We start from the raw sequence: 15,303 nt of genomic DNA on the forward strand, positions 1-15,303 counted from the left end.
CAATCAGAGAAGGTTTTCTGTAAGTTTGATTTGGAAAATTCCGAATGACAGTTGTTCCAGTTGGTACATAAACCTTTAAAAAAAAAAACCATGCAGTCAATTTATTTTATCATTTCGCCAATTTCTTGAACTCATGAAGAAATCTATATTTTACTATGATTACCCGACACTAGTCGACACCTGTTTTCTTTTATAGTAAAGCCGTAGATAAGCGGAGGTGAGGTGAGATTTTATAGCTGGTATCTATGGGTGCTGTTCTTGTGGGGTTGTGGGAGGAGATGGACGATGGTACGGTATCCAGGTTCTTGGGTCTCCAAGATTAACTTTTGGTGGTACTGGTGGTGGGGGAGGAGGAAATCGAGGATAATTAGGTATCCAAGTTCCAGGATAAGATGCAGGTGGAGGAAGCAGGGGAGGTGCTTGAGGGAAGGGAGGAAGAGGAGGGAATGTGAAGGACGGTGGTGATGGAGGAGGGCTAGGATATGGTACTTGAGGGAAAGGCCACGATGGAAACGGAGGTAAATATGGTAATGGCGGCAGGGGAGGAAGAGATGGTAATGGTGGCAGGGGAGGGAAGGGGAATGATGGAAATGGGGGCAATTGAGGCAAAGGTGGAAACTGGGGCAAAGGGGGCCATGGAATGCTCCCATAGTAGGGAGGAAAATAAGGTAAGAAAAACTTGGAGGAATTGAAAGAGTATGGCAATCTCGTCTTTTTATTCCCACATAAGGTGACATTCCTAGTAAATGGTCTATAACTGAGAGCACTCAGGCTGTATATACATTGATTGGTCTGTTTTGATTTGATTGTGATCTCATTAGTTGTTCTCCTAAGCCCCGGAGCGCTGCAAGCCGGAGATAAACTCCCTTTCAAGCTTGCTTCACAGAATGATTGAATATCCGGGTGTCCGGTGCAGTCAATTCCCTCCACGGATGGTATGTCCAGGTTGTAAATTCCATGTCTATTCGTAGTTCTGTTGACTGAGAAGGTTATCTGTTCGGTTGTTCCGGGCGAGATTGCTCTAAATTTGCACTGAATATGCACTTGGGCACCTAACAAAATGTAATCGGGGTGTAAAAATTAGAATCACAACTTTCCAGAGGGCAAAGGGCAAGATTAGACTCTCTATATTCGACGAGTTGTTTGTTTACAACTTTAATTTGAGGAGTAAAATAGCTTACCTGGCAAGAAGTAGCTGCTCCGCGAGAAAGTGTTATCGTAACATGCATCACAGAAAACTGAACCTTGTACGGTGATATGGGAGGTGGGTTGTAGGGGTTGAGCTAGCAGGACGAGGGGCGGCTGGACGCATAAAGTTGCAAGAAGAAGAAGAAGAAGAAGAAAGAGAAACATTTTGTCATCCACGGAAGCAAAAATGGTAGCAAATGGCATGTTGGGAACAGAAGCTTCTATTGATCATTTCTCGTAATGGCTGCTTGGTAGTACTTGTAGTTGTAGCCCATCTGAACCATCTGAATCATTTTCAATATACATTATACCAAAAAAAAAAAAAAGGAAGAAGAAGAAAGAAATTTCTGTATGCATATAATTGAGCCCGTGAATGGTTTGGTGGGAGGACCAACTGTGTATTTTAATTCCAAGTTGGAAACAGTTTAGGGCGTACGTTTATGATTTAGCAATGCAAACCAGGGCATGTGAACTGATTGAAGTAACCTTCTGGCGGATGGTGGGGATTGTAAGGCTAGAATCATGAGAAGCACAGAAGAACATGAATAATATTCACGGGCCGTATGGAGGATGGGACGATGGGAGGGAGGGATCTCAGTTGTGGGTCGCAAGGATGAAGCAGAAGAAGGTTAAATTCCCAGCTGTCGATGATCGAAACATGTGTCAAGTCAACATATGCTTTTATGAAGACATATCTCCTGATCAGATCAGTTGCCTGTATTTTGTACTCTCGCAGTCACGGGTTGCCATCACGAAGCATTTACACTCCTTATAACACTTGCTGAGGGAATGAGAAAGGAAAACTCTGAAGACGCGATGAGAAGTAAAAAGTGTTTGTAGTCAAGAATAATGTTATTGTCTTGTTTCGATTGTTTTGTTGTCTCGTACGTAAACCTTGCGAAGCATGCCATGCCAAACTATGAATCATTATTTTACTACTACCATACTAAAAAGCCAATAGGAGGATGGATACTCGTACTCTGTCTCTGGGTGGACTACACCTAAATTTAGCTGATTCGATGCATGAGTTTTAGCCAGCATGATTGATGCAATAATTCATGCAAATGATCAACTTTTACTGCATGCAATAGTTTTGGAAGACGATGGGCATCTCCGGATTGTCATTTCATCCACAAGCACTCTTCACTCTCTGACTCTGGGTCGAGTTTATCTTAACACTGCGTGCGTGGCCTCAGCATCTTTTCTCGGCTACGATAAGTCATTTGGTTATCTCAACTATTTATTTCCAAGTTGCATCTTCTGTAATCCACAACTGGGGAGGGGAATATCGATCACTCGCTGCTAAGGGCGTCATTCTGAGATCAATTTCGAAGGCAAACAAAGGCGGGCAAATCTTCTCGATCGATAACAAATCACTTTGGCTCTTTCCTTTTTTCGACTATGTCACGAATTGACCTACAAACGAGATGTGATTCCTGAGTAAGATCATTGAACTTTGACGCGCATTTTGTAAGCTAGATCGACGACGGTGAAGGCTACAGCAGCATGGAGCCTGGTTCGACTTCGATCGTCAAATGTCAATACCCCTTTTGATAAGACGACCCCCTTTTAAAAGCCTGACATGTTTTTCCATATGGAAGGAAGCTGGCTGAGTTTCTCATTTCCCTCTGCAATCACACATCAAGAAGTTTCGCTGGCTTAAAGCTGTGTGCACCACTACTAATCTTCCATGCAGAAAAAACAAGGGGTTGTGTGCACTAACATAACATCATGCTCGGTGCGATAATAAATGTAGTAGTTTCTAAGATAGATAACATGCAACGATACATTTAAAGTTTGTTACTCGTTGAGAATTATGTTTCACCATCAACTCTATCCCATCCAATGAATGCAAAAATTAGAAACCAAAGAATAGCAGCTAGAGCAAAGGTCCAGGACCAGCATTTACGTACGCAGGATTTTTGGATGTTCCTTTCCATAAGAATAAGAATAGTAGCTTGTGTTATTTACGATTTAGTTGGGAATGAATTGTTCTCAATCTAAATGAAAGAAAAAAAAAATTGTTACTATAAATTGCTTGAAAACTGACAATTCTGAGGCGGAGTATGATGAAATGAAAAATTCAAAGAGGAGATTATTGATAGCTGGGTCATGCATATTAAAGACATTTTATAGTTTGATCCTAACTGGAAACTAGAAGATGTGATGCATCGTAAGGCTAATCATCAATCAACGTGCAAACATTCTTACAAAAGTCTTGTCCAGAATAATTTTGAGAAGACAACTCAAAATCTGCAACAAAAATAACAAGGAGGAGGAGTGTTGGAATATCAATGCAATTTCTACTGCAAATTTCTAATTTTAGAATAGTTCAATTTGATCTGTAAAGTTTAGTTATTGGCTGATTATTTACAGTTGTTCCGTCATTTATAGTCTTCTTACTAGTTCAACTATCTTCGATTTTTTTCAGTATTTTTGTTAAGCTTGTTCATTAGGAGATGCTTTTGTTAAGATTGTTTATCAGGAGATGCTTGCGTTTAATTTGTGAGGGCAGATGATTAATAAAAAATTTAAACTAAAAAAAATTTATAAGAATCTCGGCCCCTCCGGGACATTTCAGTCTGGCGACAGGCCCAATGGGATGGCAACGATGCTTCTCCCGTTGACTCAGTAGAAGAACGCAACAAAAGAGTTTCGGAGAGCGTGTAGCGAGGTACAAAGCCCTCTGGGCTGTATTGAGTGGAGCAAACCCGCATCTCCTGGCTCAGGAATTCTTGACGCGAAATCTTTTCTTGGGCCATTGCACAACGGTTGATCGAAACTAACTTTCAAATTGGCCAGCCCACAAGTCTCTCTTAACCCATTCCAAATCCAGTGTTGCTGATTAATTAGATCATTCTCTTTGAACCCAAAACGATGTTCGACCACCCAATTGACCATGAAATTTTGTAAATTTGCACTAGGGATTATCATCGTTCGACTTCTCTCTCAAATTAGTAAATGATGATTATTCCATTTTCTTATGTTATCTGACGTGAATCAGTAATATCAAGGTGTCTTAATATTGTTGTGACAGTTAACGTAAGGTTAGTTGAGGCAGGAGCTTTGATGCCCTGTCTTCGACAAGTCATTTGTAACATTTATTTTCAAATGTTATCCATTGTATAATACATACATACATACATACATATATATATATATATATATATCCATTGTGCGATATTGGGTTGAACGAAAAAAGAGTTCATTTTGTATTACGATATTCAAAATGACAAAAATGTAGTGTACCATACGTAACAAAGAAAAGAAAAGGAGATCGATGGCTTCATTGAACTCTTCAACTCTATACAAAGGAGGAGTCGAGTACATTTACTTGCTAAAAAACAGGTGAGCATAAACTCGATGGAGAATTAGTCTTGGGGGGGGGAAAAAAAGGGGAACCCGCTGAGCAGATGGGTTCAAAATGGAGGAATCCAATTGGAGCTATAACAAAATAAAAGCGCAAACCAATTTGTAGTCCTCTCCCTGCTCTGCCCCGTTCCTTGTTAAACCGTGCATGTGTATGGGATGGAAATTCATCAATTAATACTACTAGCTAGTTAGCAGTAGATGAAGATGAGAGACTTAAATACTAGCAGTATTGATTAATTATATATGTATACATATATATATAGAAATATATTTTTTTTAAAGCCAAAGAGCTCCGGCTTCTTTGAGGAGGGGGACCAATGTCCCATTGATATGGGAAGCCATGACCCTGTCCATGGCACCCACGAGCTTCCCTCCGATGAACACCACCGGAACAGGCGGCGAGTTCCCAAGGAGCCTGATGAGAGCCCTCTCGATTTCTTTGCCCCTGGGGTCCTGATCCAGCTCGTAAACAGTCGGGTTCACTCCCATCCCGCAAAACAGCCTCTTGACTGCATGGCACATGCAGCAAGTGCTCATGCTGAATATCACCACCGCACTCCCCGATGCCAGCCTCACCACCCTCTCCAACGGGTCCGCTCCTCCCATGCTGATGCCGTGCCTCACCCCCGCCGCCGGTGGTGCAGCTGCATAGTAGCCCCACGACTCGGCCGCCGCCTCCTGGTGGTAATGCATTCTTCTCGATTTTGATTACGTATCACGCTTCGATCTGAAGGACCTACGTGTCGTACGACAATTAGCAAGTTAACGTGAATACAGTAAGGGTGAGATTTGAGAAAGAGTTCTCTTGTAAGCAGAAGCAGTACGAGGAAGTTTTTAAGGCGGGGATCGAATTCTATTGTGGATGCGATATATATATGTATGTATGTATGTATATAAGGTGTGAGGAAGAGATGGAGAATGGAAGACGGTGGATGGTGTGTTTATATAGGAGTGAGTGAAGTGCCCGTATTTGGAGTACAGAAGAAGAAGTAGAGTATTGAAGTAGTGAATACTGGAATAGTAGTAGTAGCATTCGGCTTTAAGGGTTCATTTTCATTATTAATATTAGGAGGAGTAATACTGGAACACCGGCATTTTGGTACATGTGCTGGGAGAGGGAGGGCCGGGGGAGGGGGAGGGGGTTTGTCTGATGTTGTCGCAACGCGTGCTCAGGGAAATCGACCTACGTAGTCTTTTGCTCTAAAAGGATAGGGCAAAAAATTTGTACGCACATTTCTTTGACCTTTTGTTGCAGTACATACTCCGTCAGTAGAGTAGACAACACAGAGACAACGGGTCTGAAAATGAAATTTTCTTTTGCCTTCATTTACTAAGCAGCAGCTGGAAAAGGTGGCAGCAGCTTAAGGCGGCGACATGGGATACGTCTACTCTCTCTAGAGGATTAAAACTCCCCACCCCACCCCTTCCCAAAAAAAAAAAGAATGAAGAAGCACTAGGAAGCACTGGCACGTACGTCGGGGTAAGGGCTTTTTTTTTTTTAAATTATAACGTTAATATTTTTATAACCAAATTTATCTTATCCTATACGAGAAGAGGGAGTCTAAAAAGATTATGTAAAGACTAATAAACATATAGATTTAATTAGACCAAAAAAATATTTTAACACTTTTTTTACAATTTTTTAATGTATATAAGATTTGAATTTTCGACCTACAGTTCAAAAATGGGCTTAATCTCTTTTTGATGTTCACCGAACCAAAAATTATGTAAAGACTAATAAATATATAAATTTGATCAGCCCAAACGGATATTTTGATACTTCATTTGTATTTTTTTTAGTGTAAGTGAGATTTAAACTTCCGACCTAACCTACGTACCGTTCAAAAATGGACTTAACCTCTTTTTTGTGTTCACTAAACCAAAACTCCTTGGTTGTGGTAGGGGCTTATTTGGTTCCGGGGACTTTGTACAAGAGTGATTTTTTAGAGGCTAGGGAGACATGAAAGCAGGCTTTTTCAGTGAAACCTACACTGCTGCTGCGAGGTATGTTAGTTCGTTTAAAGAAAGAAAAAGAGAAAGATAGAGAGAGGGGAATGGATTTTTTTTTTCCTTTTTTAAAATCGACGGCTGTCTCTGTCCTTGTTGTCGGGGCTTTGCTCTGCCGCTGTGCGCAGCACTATTAATTAATAAATACTCCTGGTATTGCTTCCTATCGCATTTTGCTTTATGACATGACCTTAATAGGACGCTGCCCTTCCCCCAAACCCCGCCCCCCAACCCCTCCCCCACCCCATTCGTTTCTGTATTAATTAACTTTGATGCTTGAATCTAGATAGACAATTGAGAGTATGGTGCAACGTTCTTAAAGATTTGGTAGTTACTAACTAGTCTGACTTAATGCTGCCTCTGTCTAACAAGAGGGAGAGAGCGTGCGTGTGTATGCATGTGCGTGTTTGTCTTTTTCTATTAATCTTCATTTTGAGTGTGATTATGTTAAAATTAGCAAGGCCATGCCAATGCTAAAGATTGCTAGCAGATTGGGATTTGGGTTCTGATTTTCTTGGTATGTGGAAATTGACTGAGTCAGTTTTCTCTCTAATTTTCATTTCCACACATTAGTATAGAGGCGAGTAGTTTATCTTTATCATCAGTGAATAGTGCAGTACAGATGTTTGCAGAACATCAGACGATAGTTAGTTAAGTCAGTCAGAAACAAGTATACATGGTTAGGCACCACCATTTTTCGTAGAGATGCTCAATTCATTGGTACATGCTGAATTTTATTAGAACATGTAACGCATCTAAATCGACAGTGACGATCCTTAAAATGCTTCTACACACACATATATATATATGGGATATCAATAGTTTTCCTCTGTTTACTCTTTCACCTTTTAATTATTGTAAAAATTATGTGGATAACCTTTTGCTTCTCTCGACGGAGGAGATGTAATGCCACAATGCAGCATGTTGGAATAATGAGGACTGGAAAGAAAGACGGTCAATTGTTCTGTTCTTTCGACAAATTCATCAAAGAAGAACACGGTGTAATATTACGATAACACTATAACGACATCCCTCTAGCATTATAGTAATATTTTGTCTTAAGTACTAATAGTATCGGTTTTTTTATGTTTTTTGGGGGGGGGGGGGGGGGGGGGGTTGTGTATGTGTATGTTTTTTTATTTTTTTTGTGTATGTGTGTGTGGTAAGTGGTAAGAATCGAGGCTTTTAGTGAGTGAGTTGCTAGTCCGAAGTTGTTTTTGGGCAAATAAGGTACTCACACGGCTAAAAGTAGAAAAAAAGGTGGTGGGCAAAAATTGGCCGTGATTAAGGCTTTGGAGCATATATATGCACGATGTTGTACTCACTTCTACGGGTGTAAATTAACATAAATCTTATTTAGACTCGCGAGTAGTTCGATTAAAGGTTCGACTCGAACTCGTCGTTGGTCGAGTTCAAATTACTTGATAAGGTAATTGAGTTGAATTCAAATAGAAAAAAAATCAAAATCCAAGTACTCGTCAAGCTTTTATCAAGTAGTGCATTTATAAGTAGAAAAAAAAATCAAAACTCAAATGCTCGTCAAATTTTATTAAATAGTATATTTATAAGTTAAAAAAATCAAAATTCAAGTACTCGTTGAATTTTATCAAATAGTGCATTTATAATATACTGGTTTTTAATTATTTATTATAAAATTATGAAATTTAGTGAAAAACTAGTTTGAAAACTTAATTGAGCTAGATTAAGCTTATTTGAGCTCAATTACACTCGATTGAGTGCGATTTGATTGAGTTCAACTAAGATAAATAAATAAATATATATATATATATAGGTCCAAATTTGAATTTAAACTCGACGAGTTTGGGCTCAAACACGAATATTCTTATTCAAGTAGACGAGTGGTGAACAAATCCAGCCGGACTCAACTAGATAACAAATCTACTTGATATATTAATGATGTCATTCCATGAGGACGTATTGAGCACGCACCCGAGCGCACAGTGGCAGCCGTGACTCCTGATGTCACTAACGAGTTTGGGAATGAGTTTCAACTTAAAAACGAAGTGCAAATTATGAAACCACCAGCCAAAAAACTGGTGGCCACCACCTAACCAAAAAATATCATATCTACATGGTTTGTTTTTGAAAAAAATTCAGACAAGTGTATTGTGCATCTGTCTGATTCAGTGGTGATTCAGTCCCTTCCGAATTATTCCTGAATTTCTTTAGGTCCGCCCCCTCCCCTAGTGTAGGATAGAATAGGTTTATCGTCCAAAACAAAAAAAAAAAGAAAAAAGAAGGTGCAAATTATGAAATTGTTACATACTGGTGGTAGTAATGAACGTTGGAGTAATATTGCGCGAGCGACATGCAGGCAGCAAAAGTGAATCCTTTTATCCTTTTGGCAGAGGCAATAAACGAAGAGTAAACCAGCCCCTCCCCTCATGAGTATCATAACATTTTTTTGCCGCAGCATATATAACAAAAGTGTTGACTGCTGATAGAAAAAGAAAAAGGAGCAAAGAATGGGCAAAATATAAAGAGCAAGAGCAGTAGAAGGAATTAATGGGGATGTCCACCTAAAGAAGCGACAATGGGTGGGCAGTTCCAAGGAGAAAAAAGGGAGTTGCGCGTGCACATGACTGAAGCATTGGCAGTCGGGCGGCGGGCCGGTGGGGGAGCGTAAGTACGGATGCGGCGAAAACCGGCGAAAGCATGGGGACCCATTTCCTTCTTCCTCCGACCGCAAACTAATCTTCCCTCACTTTTTTGTCCCTGGAGCTGGGGTCATCATTTCTTATTCCTTTCTTTCTTTTTAATTCTAGGCTTCCACCGTGATCATAATCTAATTTGACTGCCACCTGCAGTCATCAGCATGCATGCATCACATCTCTCTCTCTCTCTCTCTCTCTCTCTCCGGAGTGTTGACCGACGAACAGCTTACCCAAAAGAAAGAAAGCAAGAAAGAAAGAAGGACATGGATCCCTTTAAAGCATGTGATCTTGTAAATCTGATGTCATGCTCCCAATCCTCCCATGTTTCTGATTCTCTTGCAGGCAGATATTATTATTATTTACTCGTACTGTTTTATTTCGTCTTTTCTCTCATCCTCTTTTCTTTTGTCGTACGTTACCATGCGGCCTCTTCTTTATTGTTTGCTTTCACTTTCGTTTTGGGCTTTGTTGTTTCTTTTTGGGGTAGCCATTGTCGCTCGTCAACAAAAGCTAAGGTCTCATCCACCCACATGCCATTGGGCGTCTATCTTAAATAACACTACTTTTTCAGATAAGCACAGATCGATTGTGGATCCGTAATTGGGCTGGCCAAGTATCGCGCTTCCCTTGCCATTTCATCTTTGCCCCTGGCTCCGGCATTTTGTTCATCTTGACGTCTTACTAACTTAGATATTTTTCTTCTAATTAGGGATTTATCTTTTCTATACTGTTCATGTAAACACTGACAGATTCAAATATATATATATATATGTATTACATCATCTTAGTTTAAATTTATATATCAAACTTTACATGTGTGTCATGCGTAGATGAACCCCGTTGGTATAATTTGTGTTCTTCTAATTATCATACATGGTTGATTGTTCTTTTTCTTGGAAGCTTCTAAATCTGATGGTTTTCGGTGCTGAATGCAGGTATGTTTGATGTTTTAGCCCATATTGAAAAAGATGTTACAGGCCTATTTACTTGGATTAATGAGAGTTATGCAAAGCTGATTGCGAATCCTGGTAAAGTTGCATTCATTTGATCCTGAGGCAGGGACTGCGATGTAGCATCAGTTTGAATAGAACCTTAATTTGTTGAAAGTTCTGCAGATAAGTCTGAGGTTTATTCTCTTCAAATGCGGATACACAAGGTCGACACTTTGGTATCATACAAGAATGATAAATGGGACGAGCCATGTAGTTCAAGGTTGTGTTGACTTGTGTTGTTTGAGTCCTCCTTTTTTTTTTTTTTTTTGTCAACACGAGGTGTCCGGTGTCCTCTTTTTTTGTTGTTTGAGTCCTCGTTTTTTTGCAATTGCGAACTAATAGTTGTTGTGATTTGATTCACATTTTGTTAGACAGTGATGCAATTTGCGAAAGAACGCAATGCAAATTGAATTTAACCGTAGTATAAAGAAAATTCTACACATGCCATGTATAAGATAAATACAAACCAAAAGATTAGTTCACTTCCTGATGTCTAAAAATCCACATATATGTATCTATCGTTTAGTTACATCATGTTTTTAAAATTATTTTTTGATAGATGGATTCGTCGTCCAAGCATAATCCTCCTAGCATTGCGTTTCATATGGATTTCAGATGAAATCGTGTTTTCCCTACATGAAAATTTTTTCATTTACATCCATTTAAGAATTAAACAACGTGAGACGCTCCAAGTTTACTATCTATATAATCTCATTCCAAATCTACCCTTGTGTTATCTCATTCTTTAGTACAAAAACATGAGTATATTGACAGCAAAAATAAAAAGCATGAAGGTTTAATTCTAATAAGACAAAATATAACATGTTTTAAAAATATAAAGAGTTAATGAGGTTTTTGCAAGTTATAAAATGTTATTTTCTTTATTATAGAGTGTTTTTAGTTAATTTAAAAAGTACTTATAAATAGTTTACTTTGTTTTTTGAATTTCTAATTTTGTCATCCAAGTAAACAACTGAAAAATAGAAATACACAAAATGTTAAAAATTACATATAAACTTTTCCTTTTAAAATAAATTGCAAGATTTTATTGATAGAGAACTGAAGCATCTATATCTATATCTATATGTATTAGAGAGCAGGCTTTCGACGACGAGCTTCCACAAGTGTCAAAAATCTAAATCCTTTTTTATTATAATTTTAGATTTATTTTAATTTAATAACACTTATCTTCTCCTTATTCCTTTCCACTCCTCAATTTACGTGACCCACTAATCTACAAAACCTCAATTTACATGACCCACTAACCCACAAAATTAAAACTCCTAAATTTTAACTAACAAATAATAATCACCCCTACAAAATGATGATATTTGAAAATTCCAATTCACGTTTCATATTTACCATTGATACTTACCACATTACTGATAACAATACTCGCACTTACCACATCATAATTATTCACAAAACTAATGATCACTAATCTATTTTACCCATTTCATTTGTCATCACACAAATTAAATATAGTGAGAAAAAGACTATGTATCATACTATCACCATGGATGAATCCCACTTACAAACGTTTCAATCAGTGATAAAACCAAGATTTTTTTTCCTAGAGGGGCTAAAATTTTTCCTAACATAATTATTTTTATAAGTCATGTTCAAAATAATTTTCATTTATTTAAATAAACGACACCTAAAAATATCAAATTTTAATTTTAATTATAAAGGACTATAAAAAAAACTTTTTCAAAAAAATTAATTCAAAGGTAGTTAATTCACACACACGTACACATATATATACATATACATATATATATTCTCATAATATAAATTAAAATTGTAAAAAATTAAGAGGGTTAACTTTATTTTACACAATATAAATTAAAAATTTTTAAACGTAGGAAAATGAGAGGCTATGACCCTCATTAGCCCCCACTGGTTCCATAATTGATTGTAATGGCGTCATAAATTCAAACTTGCAAGATTACAAATGAGAAAATAACAGATCACAAAACGAATCTTACCCTATAGTGATCCCATTGAAATATTTTCAAAAAGTTCAATAAATTCACTTTCAAGAAATAGAAGTCTTACTGAACATTAGGAGGGTTAATTTTATTTTACACAAATATTTACACAATATAAATTAAAATTTTTAAAACGTAGGAGGGAGGGACTATGACACTCATTAGCCCCCTATTGGTTCCATCATTAATTTTAATGGCGTCATAATTTCAAACTTGTAAGATTACAAATGAGGAAACAACAGATCACAAAACGAATCTTACGCTATAGTGATCCTATTGAAATATTTTTAAAAAGTTCAGTAAGTTCACTTTCAAGAAATAAAAGTCTCACTGAATTTTTTTTTTTTTTAGTATAAACTCCACAAAATTTAATAGAATTAATTAAACCATCAATATTGATTTTCATACTAAAAGTTGATTGATGTAAAAAATGTTCGCATTTTTGTACAAAATTATCAAATCGAATGCATAATGTTTGTAAGTGTTTCATTTTGAAATAATAATTTTCATCCATTTAAATATATAACATCTAAAAATATCAAATATTAACTTTAATTATAATGGGATGTAAAAAATAAATTTTTTTTTAAAAAATAATTCAGATGTAGTTAATTCACATGTGCGCACACACACACACACATACACATATACATATATATATATATTCATAATATAAACTAAAATTGTAAAAAATTAGGAGAGCCAACTTTATTTTTCACAATTATTTACACAATATGAATTAAAATTTTTTAAACTTGGGAGAGGGGACTTTGGCCTCCCATTGGTTTAATCATTGATTTCAATGGCGTCTTAATTCCAAACCTACAAAATTACAAAGATAAAAAATAATTGATCACAAATTGAATCTTACATCATAATGATCCCACTGAAATATTTTAAAAAGATTCAGCAAGTTCACTCCCAATAAATATAGGTCTCGCTGCAATTTTTTTTGTAGTACGAACTCCACAAAATTTAATAGAATTAATTAAACCACCAATATTAATTTTCGTACTAAAAGTTGACTAGTGTAAAAAATGTTCCCACCTTTGTACAAGATTATCAAATCGAATGCATAATGTTTGTAATTATTTTATTTCGAAATCAAATAAAACATGCAATTACATTTATTTCTATTTATATATCATTCATTTTTTAATATAAATTATTATTATTATTTCAAAATCTATCTTCTACAAATACGCAATTTTTGAATGATCTACAGATTTTGTCATACTTTGAACTATTGTTAGACAAATTATAAATTGTAATTATGTTGGTATAATTTTTTTTTAACTTTTTTTAAAATTTCTCTCTCTTTTAAGTTTAGTCAACCAACGTAAGCACTGTACGCATCACAGACATTCACACCAGTTTACATAGTAACAGAGGCTACCTATACGTCAATGATGCTTTACAAATATTTACAGCCCAACAATGTATACAACTCGTCAAAATCTAACAAAGCCCTTGTGGGCCAAGCTCTCCTGAGTCTTGGGCACACTTCCATGAAGCACCAATGTATTGGGTGGTATCAATAATCTAACCTACTATAGCCACAGTTTGTACGTGTTCTCAAATTGGTACAAAAAGTTAGATTCTTGTACAATATCTCAAGTTATTTTTATTAGTATTTTATAATTTTAAATATTTCAATATTTCTTACCAAACCAATGACACAGGACTTATCAAAAGGTCTTTCGACCACATTATTAACTTTAAATTTCTATTAAAGAACCACACTGACAAGTTTACTTAAAAAATAAAATTGGCATGTTACAATAATTAAGAGATCATAAGAAGAGAGTAAATTTGGTATTATCTTTCGAAGATATACACAACAAAATTACCCTAAGAAGGAGGAGGGAGGGGGGGTGCGGCAGTGATGGTTATGGGTGGTAGTATTAATTTTTAAAAAGTACTCTAAAAATATTTTAATTTTAAAAGGTACCCCAAAATATATTTCAAAAATCCCTCTAAAAATTACAAAAAACATCTATAGGTAAAAATTTTTCATATATACCTGCTGCTGCAATAAAATATTTCAAAATACCCCAAAAATAATTAATCCAAACATACCCGAAATTTGTAGTAAAAAAAGATTTGGTATATTTTGTTTCTTATTTATTTGTAGCCTATAATGGATTTATTAATTTAATTTTGATTTTTTACTATTGAATGTTATTTTAACGAGAAAAATAACGTTGAAACTTTAATCCAAACCATAGGAAAGTTATGCATTAAAGCATCAAACCATAGAAAGGTAAGTGTCAATTTACCTTTTTTTTTTAAGACTAGTTCCAACAATAACAAAACAAGGTCATGATCCGAAAAGTGCATCAACTAGGAGGCATTGCATGCCCCCTGAGGCTAAGAGCTAGTGGTATATCCCAGTTGGGGGAGTACCACCCAAGGTTTTCAAAATCGGGATCTTATCTAGGATCGTTTTTTAGTTTGTAAGATCGGATCGTAGAATCAGTAGATCCTACAAAAAATGTAATAAATTGTCATATTTATAATTTTTAAGTTTGCAATTCATAAATATAGTAACAAATAATGTAATTCATGTGCAATCAATATAATTATATTGTTAATTAAGGTTAATTCATTTCTAAAGGCTCTAAACTATATTAATTTATTATAATAAAGACATAAAACACTAGCTCCAACCTATAACAAAGATCATTTATTCACTTTAGTGAATTATATGAGTCAAATTTAAAGATTCATCAAATTTTCTAGGTTTGGAATTGGGCTTAATTATTTACATGGATTTAAAGCACTCTGAATATAGTTTATAACGCAACAAACGACACTCAATTTCGAGTTTTCTACACAAAGGTATAGTCAAATTTATTGAAAATAATAGGATCGTATCAGAATCGTAGGTTGGATCGTTAGTCTTGATCCGAATCGCGATCCTAACAACTATGGTACCACCGCACAGGTTCGAACCCCGGGTAAAGCGATAGGTGAAAAAGCTAGGCAGCCTCTCCCTACCGCGGAGGATTAGTTGGGTCATTAGATATTATTAGTCCGAAAACCCAGATACCTCTGTGATGATTAAAAAAAAAAAAA

General features: G+C 36.2%; 2 protein-coding genes across 2 annotated transcripts; both read right to left on the reverse strand.

Annotated features, from left to right (window-relative positions):
- Positions 1–98: 98 nt before the first annotated feature.
- Positions 99–1,452, reverse strand: LOC113715346 (uncharacterized). Its single transcript, XM_027239532.2, has 2 exons — positions 1,182–1,452; positions 99–1,052 (listed from the first exon to the last, which is right to left on the reverse strand). The coding sequence occupies exons 1-2, from the start codon at positions 1,390–1,392 to the stop codon at positions 244–246; spliced, it is 1,020 nt and encodes a 339-aa protein (XP_027095333.1). The 5' UTR covers positions 1,393–1,452; the 3' UTR covers positions 99–243.
- A 2,998-nt stretch (positions 1,453–4,450) lies between these two features.
- On the reverse strand, positions 4,451–5,557 carry LOC113715571 (glutaredoxin-C1-like). The gene has a single exon (XM_027239808.2). It carries the CDS (start codon positions 5,251–5,253, stop codon positions 4,837–4,839), a length of 417 nt encoding a protein of 138 aa, XP_027095609.1. The 5' UTR covers positions 5,254–5,557; the 3' UTR covers positions 4,451–4,836.
- Between the last annotated feature and the right edge of the window lie 9,746 nt (positions 5,558–15,303).

This window comes from Coffea arabica, chromosome 11c (assembly GCF_036785885.1).
Source record: "Coffea arabica cultivar ET-39 chromosome 11c, Coffea Arabica ET-39 HiFi, whole genome shotgun sequence".
NCBI classification, from domain to species: domain Eukaryota; kingdom Viridiplantae; phylum Streptophyta; class Magnoliopsida; order Gentianales; family Rubiaceae; genus Coffea; species Coffea arabica.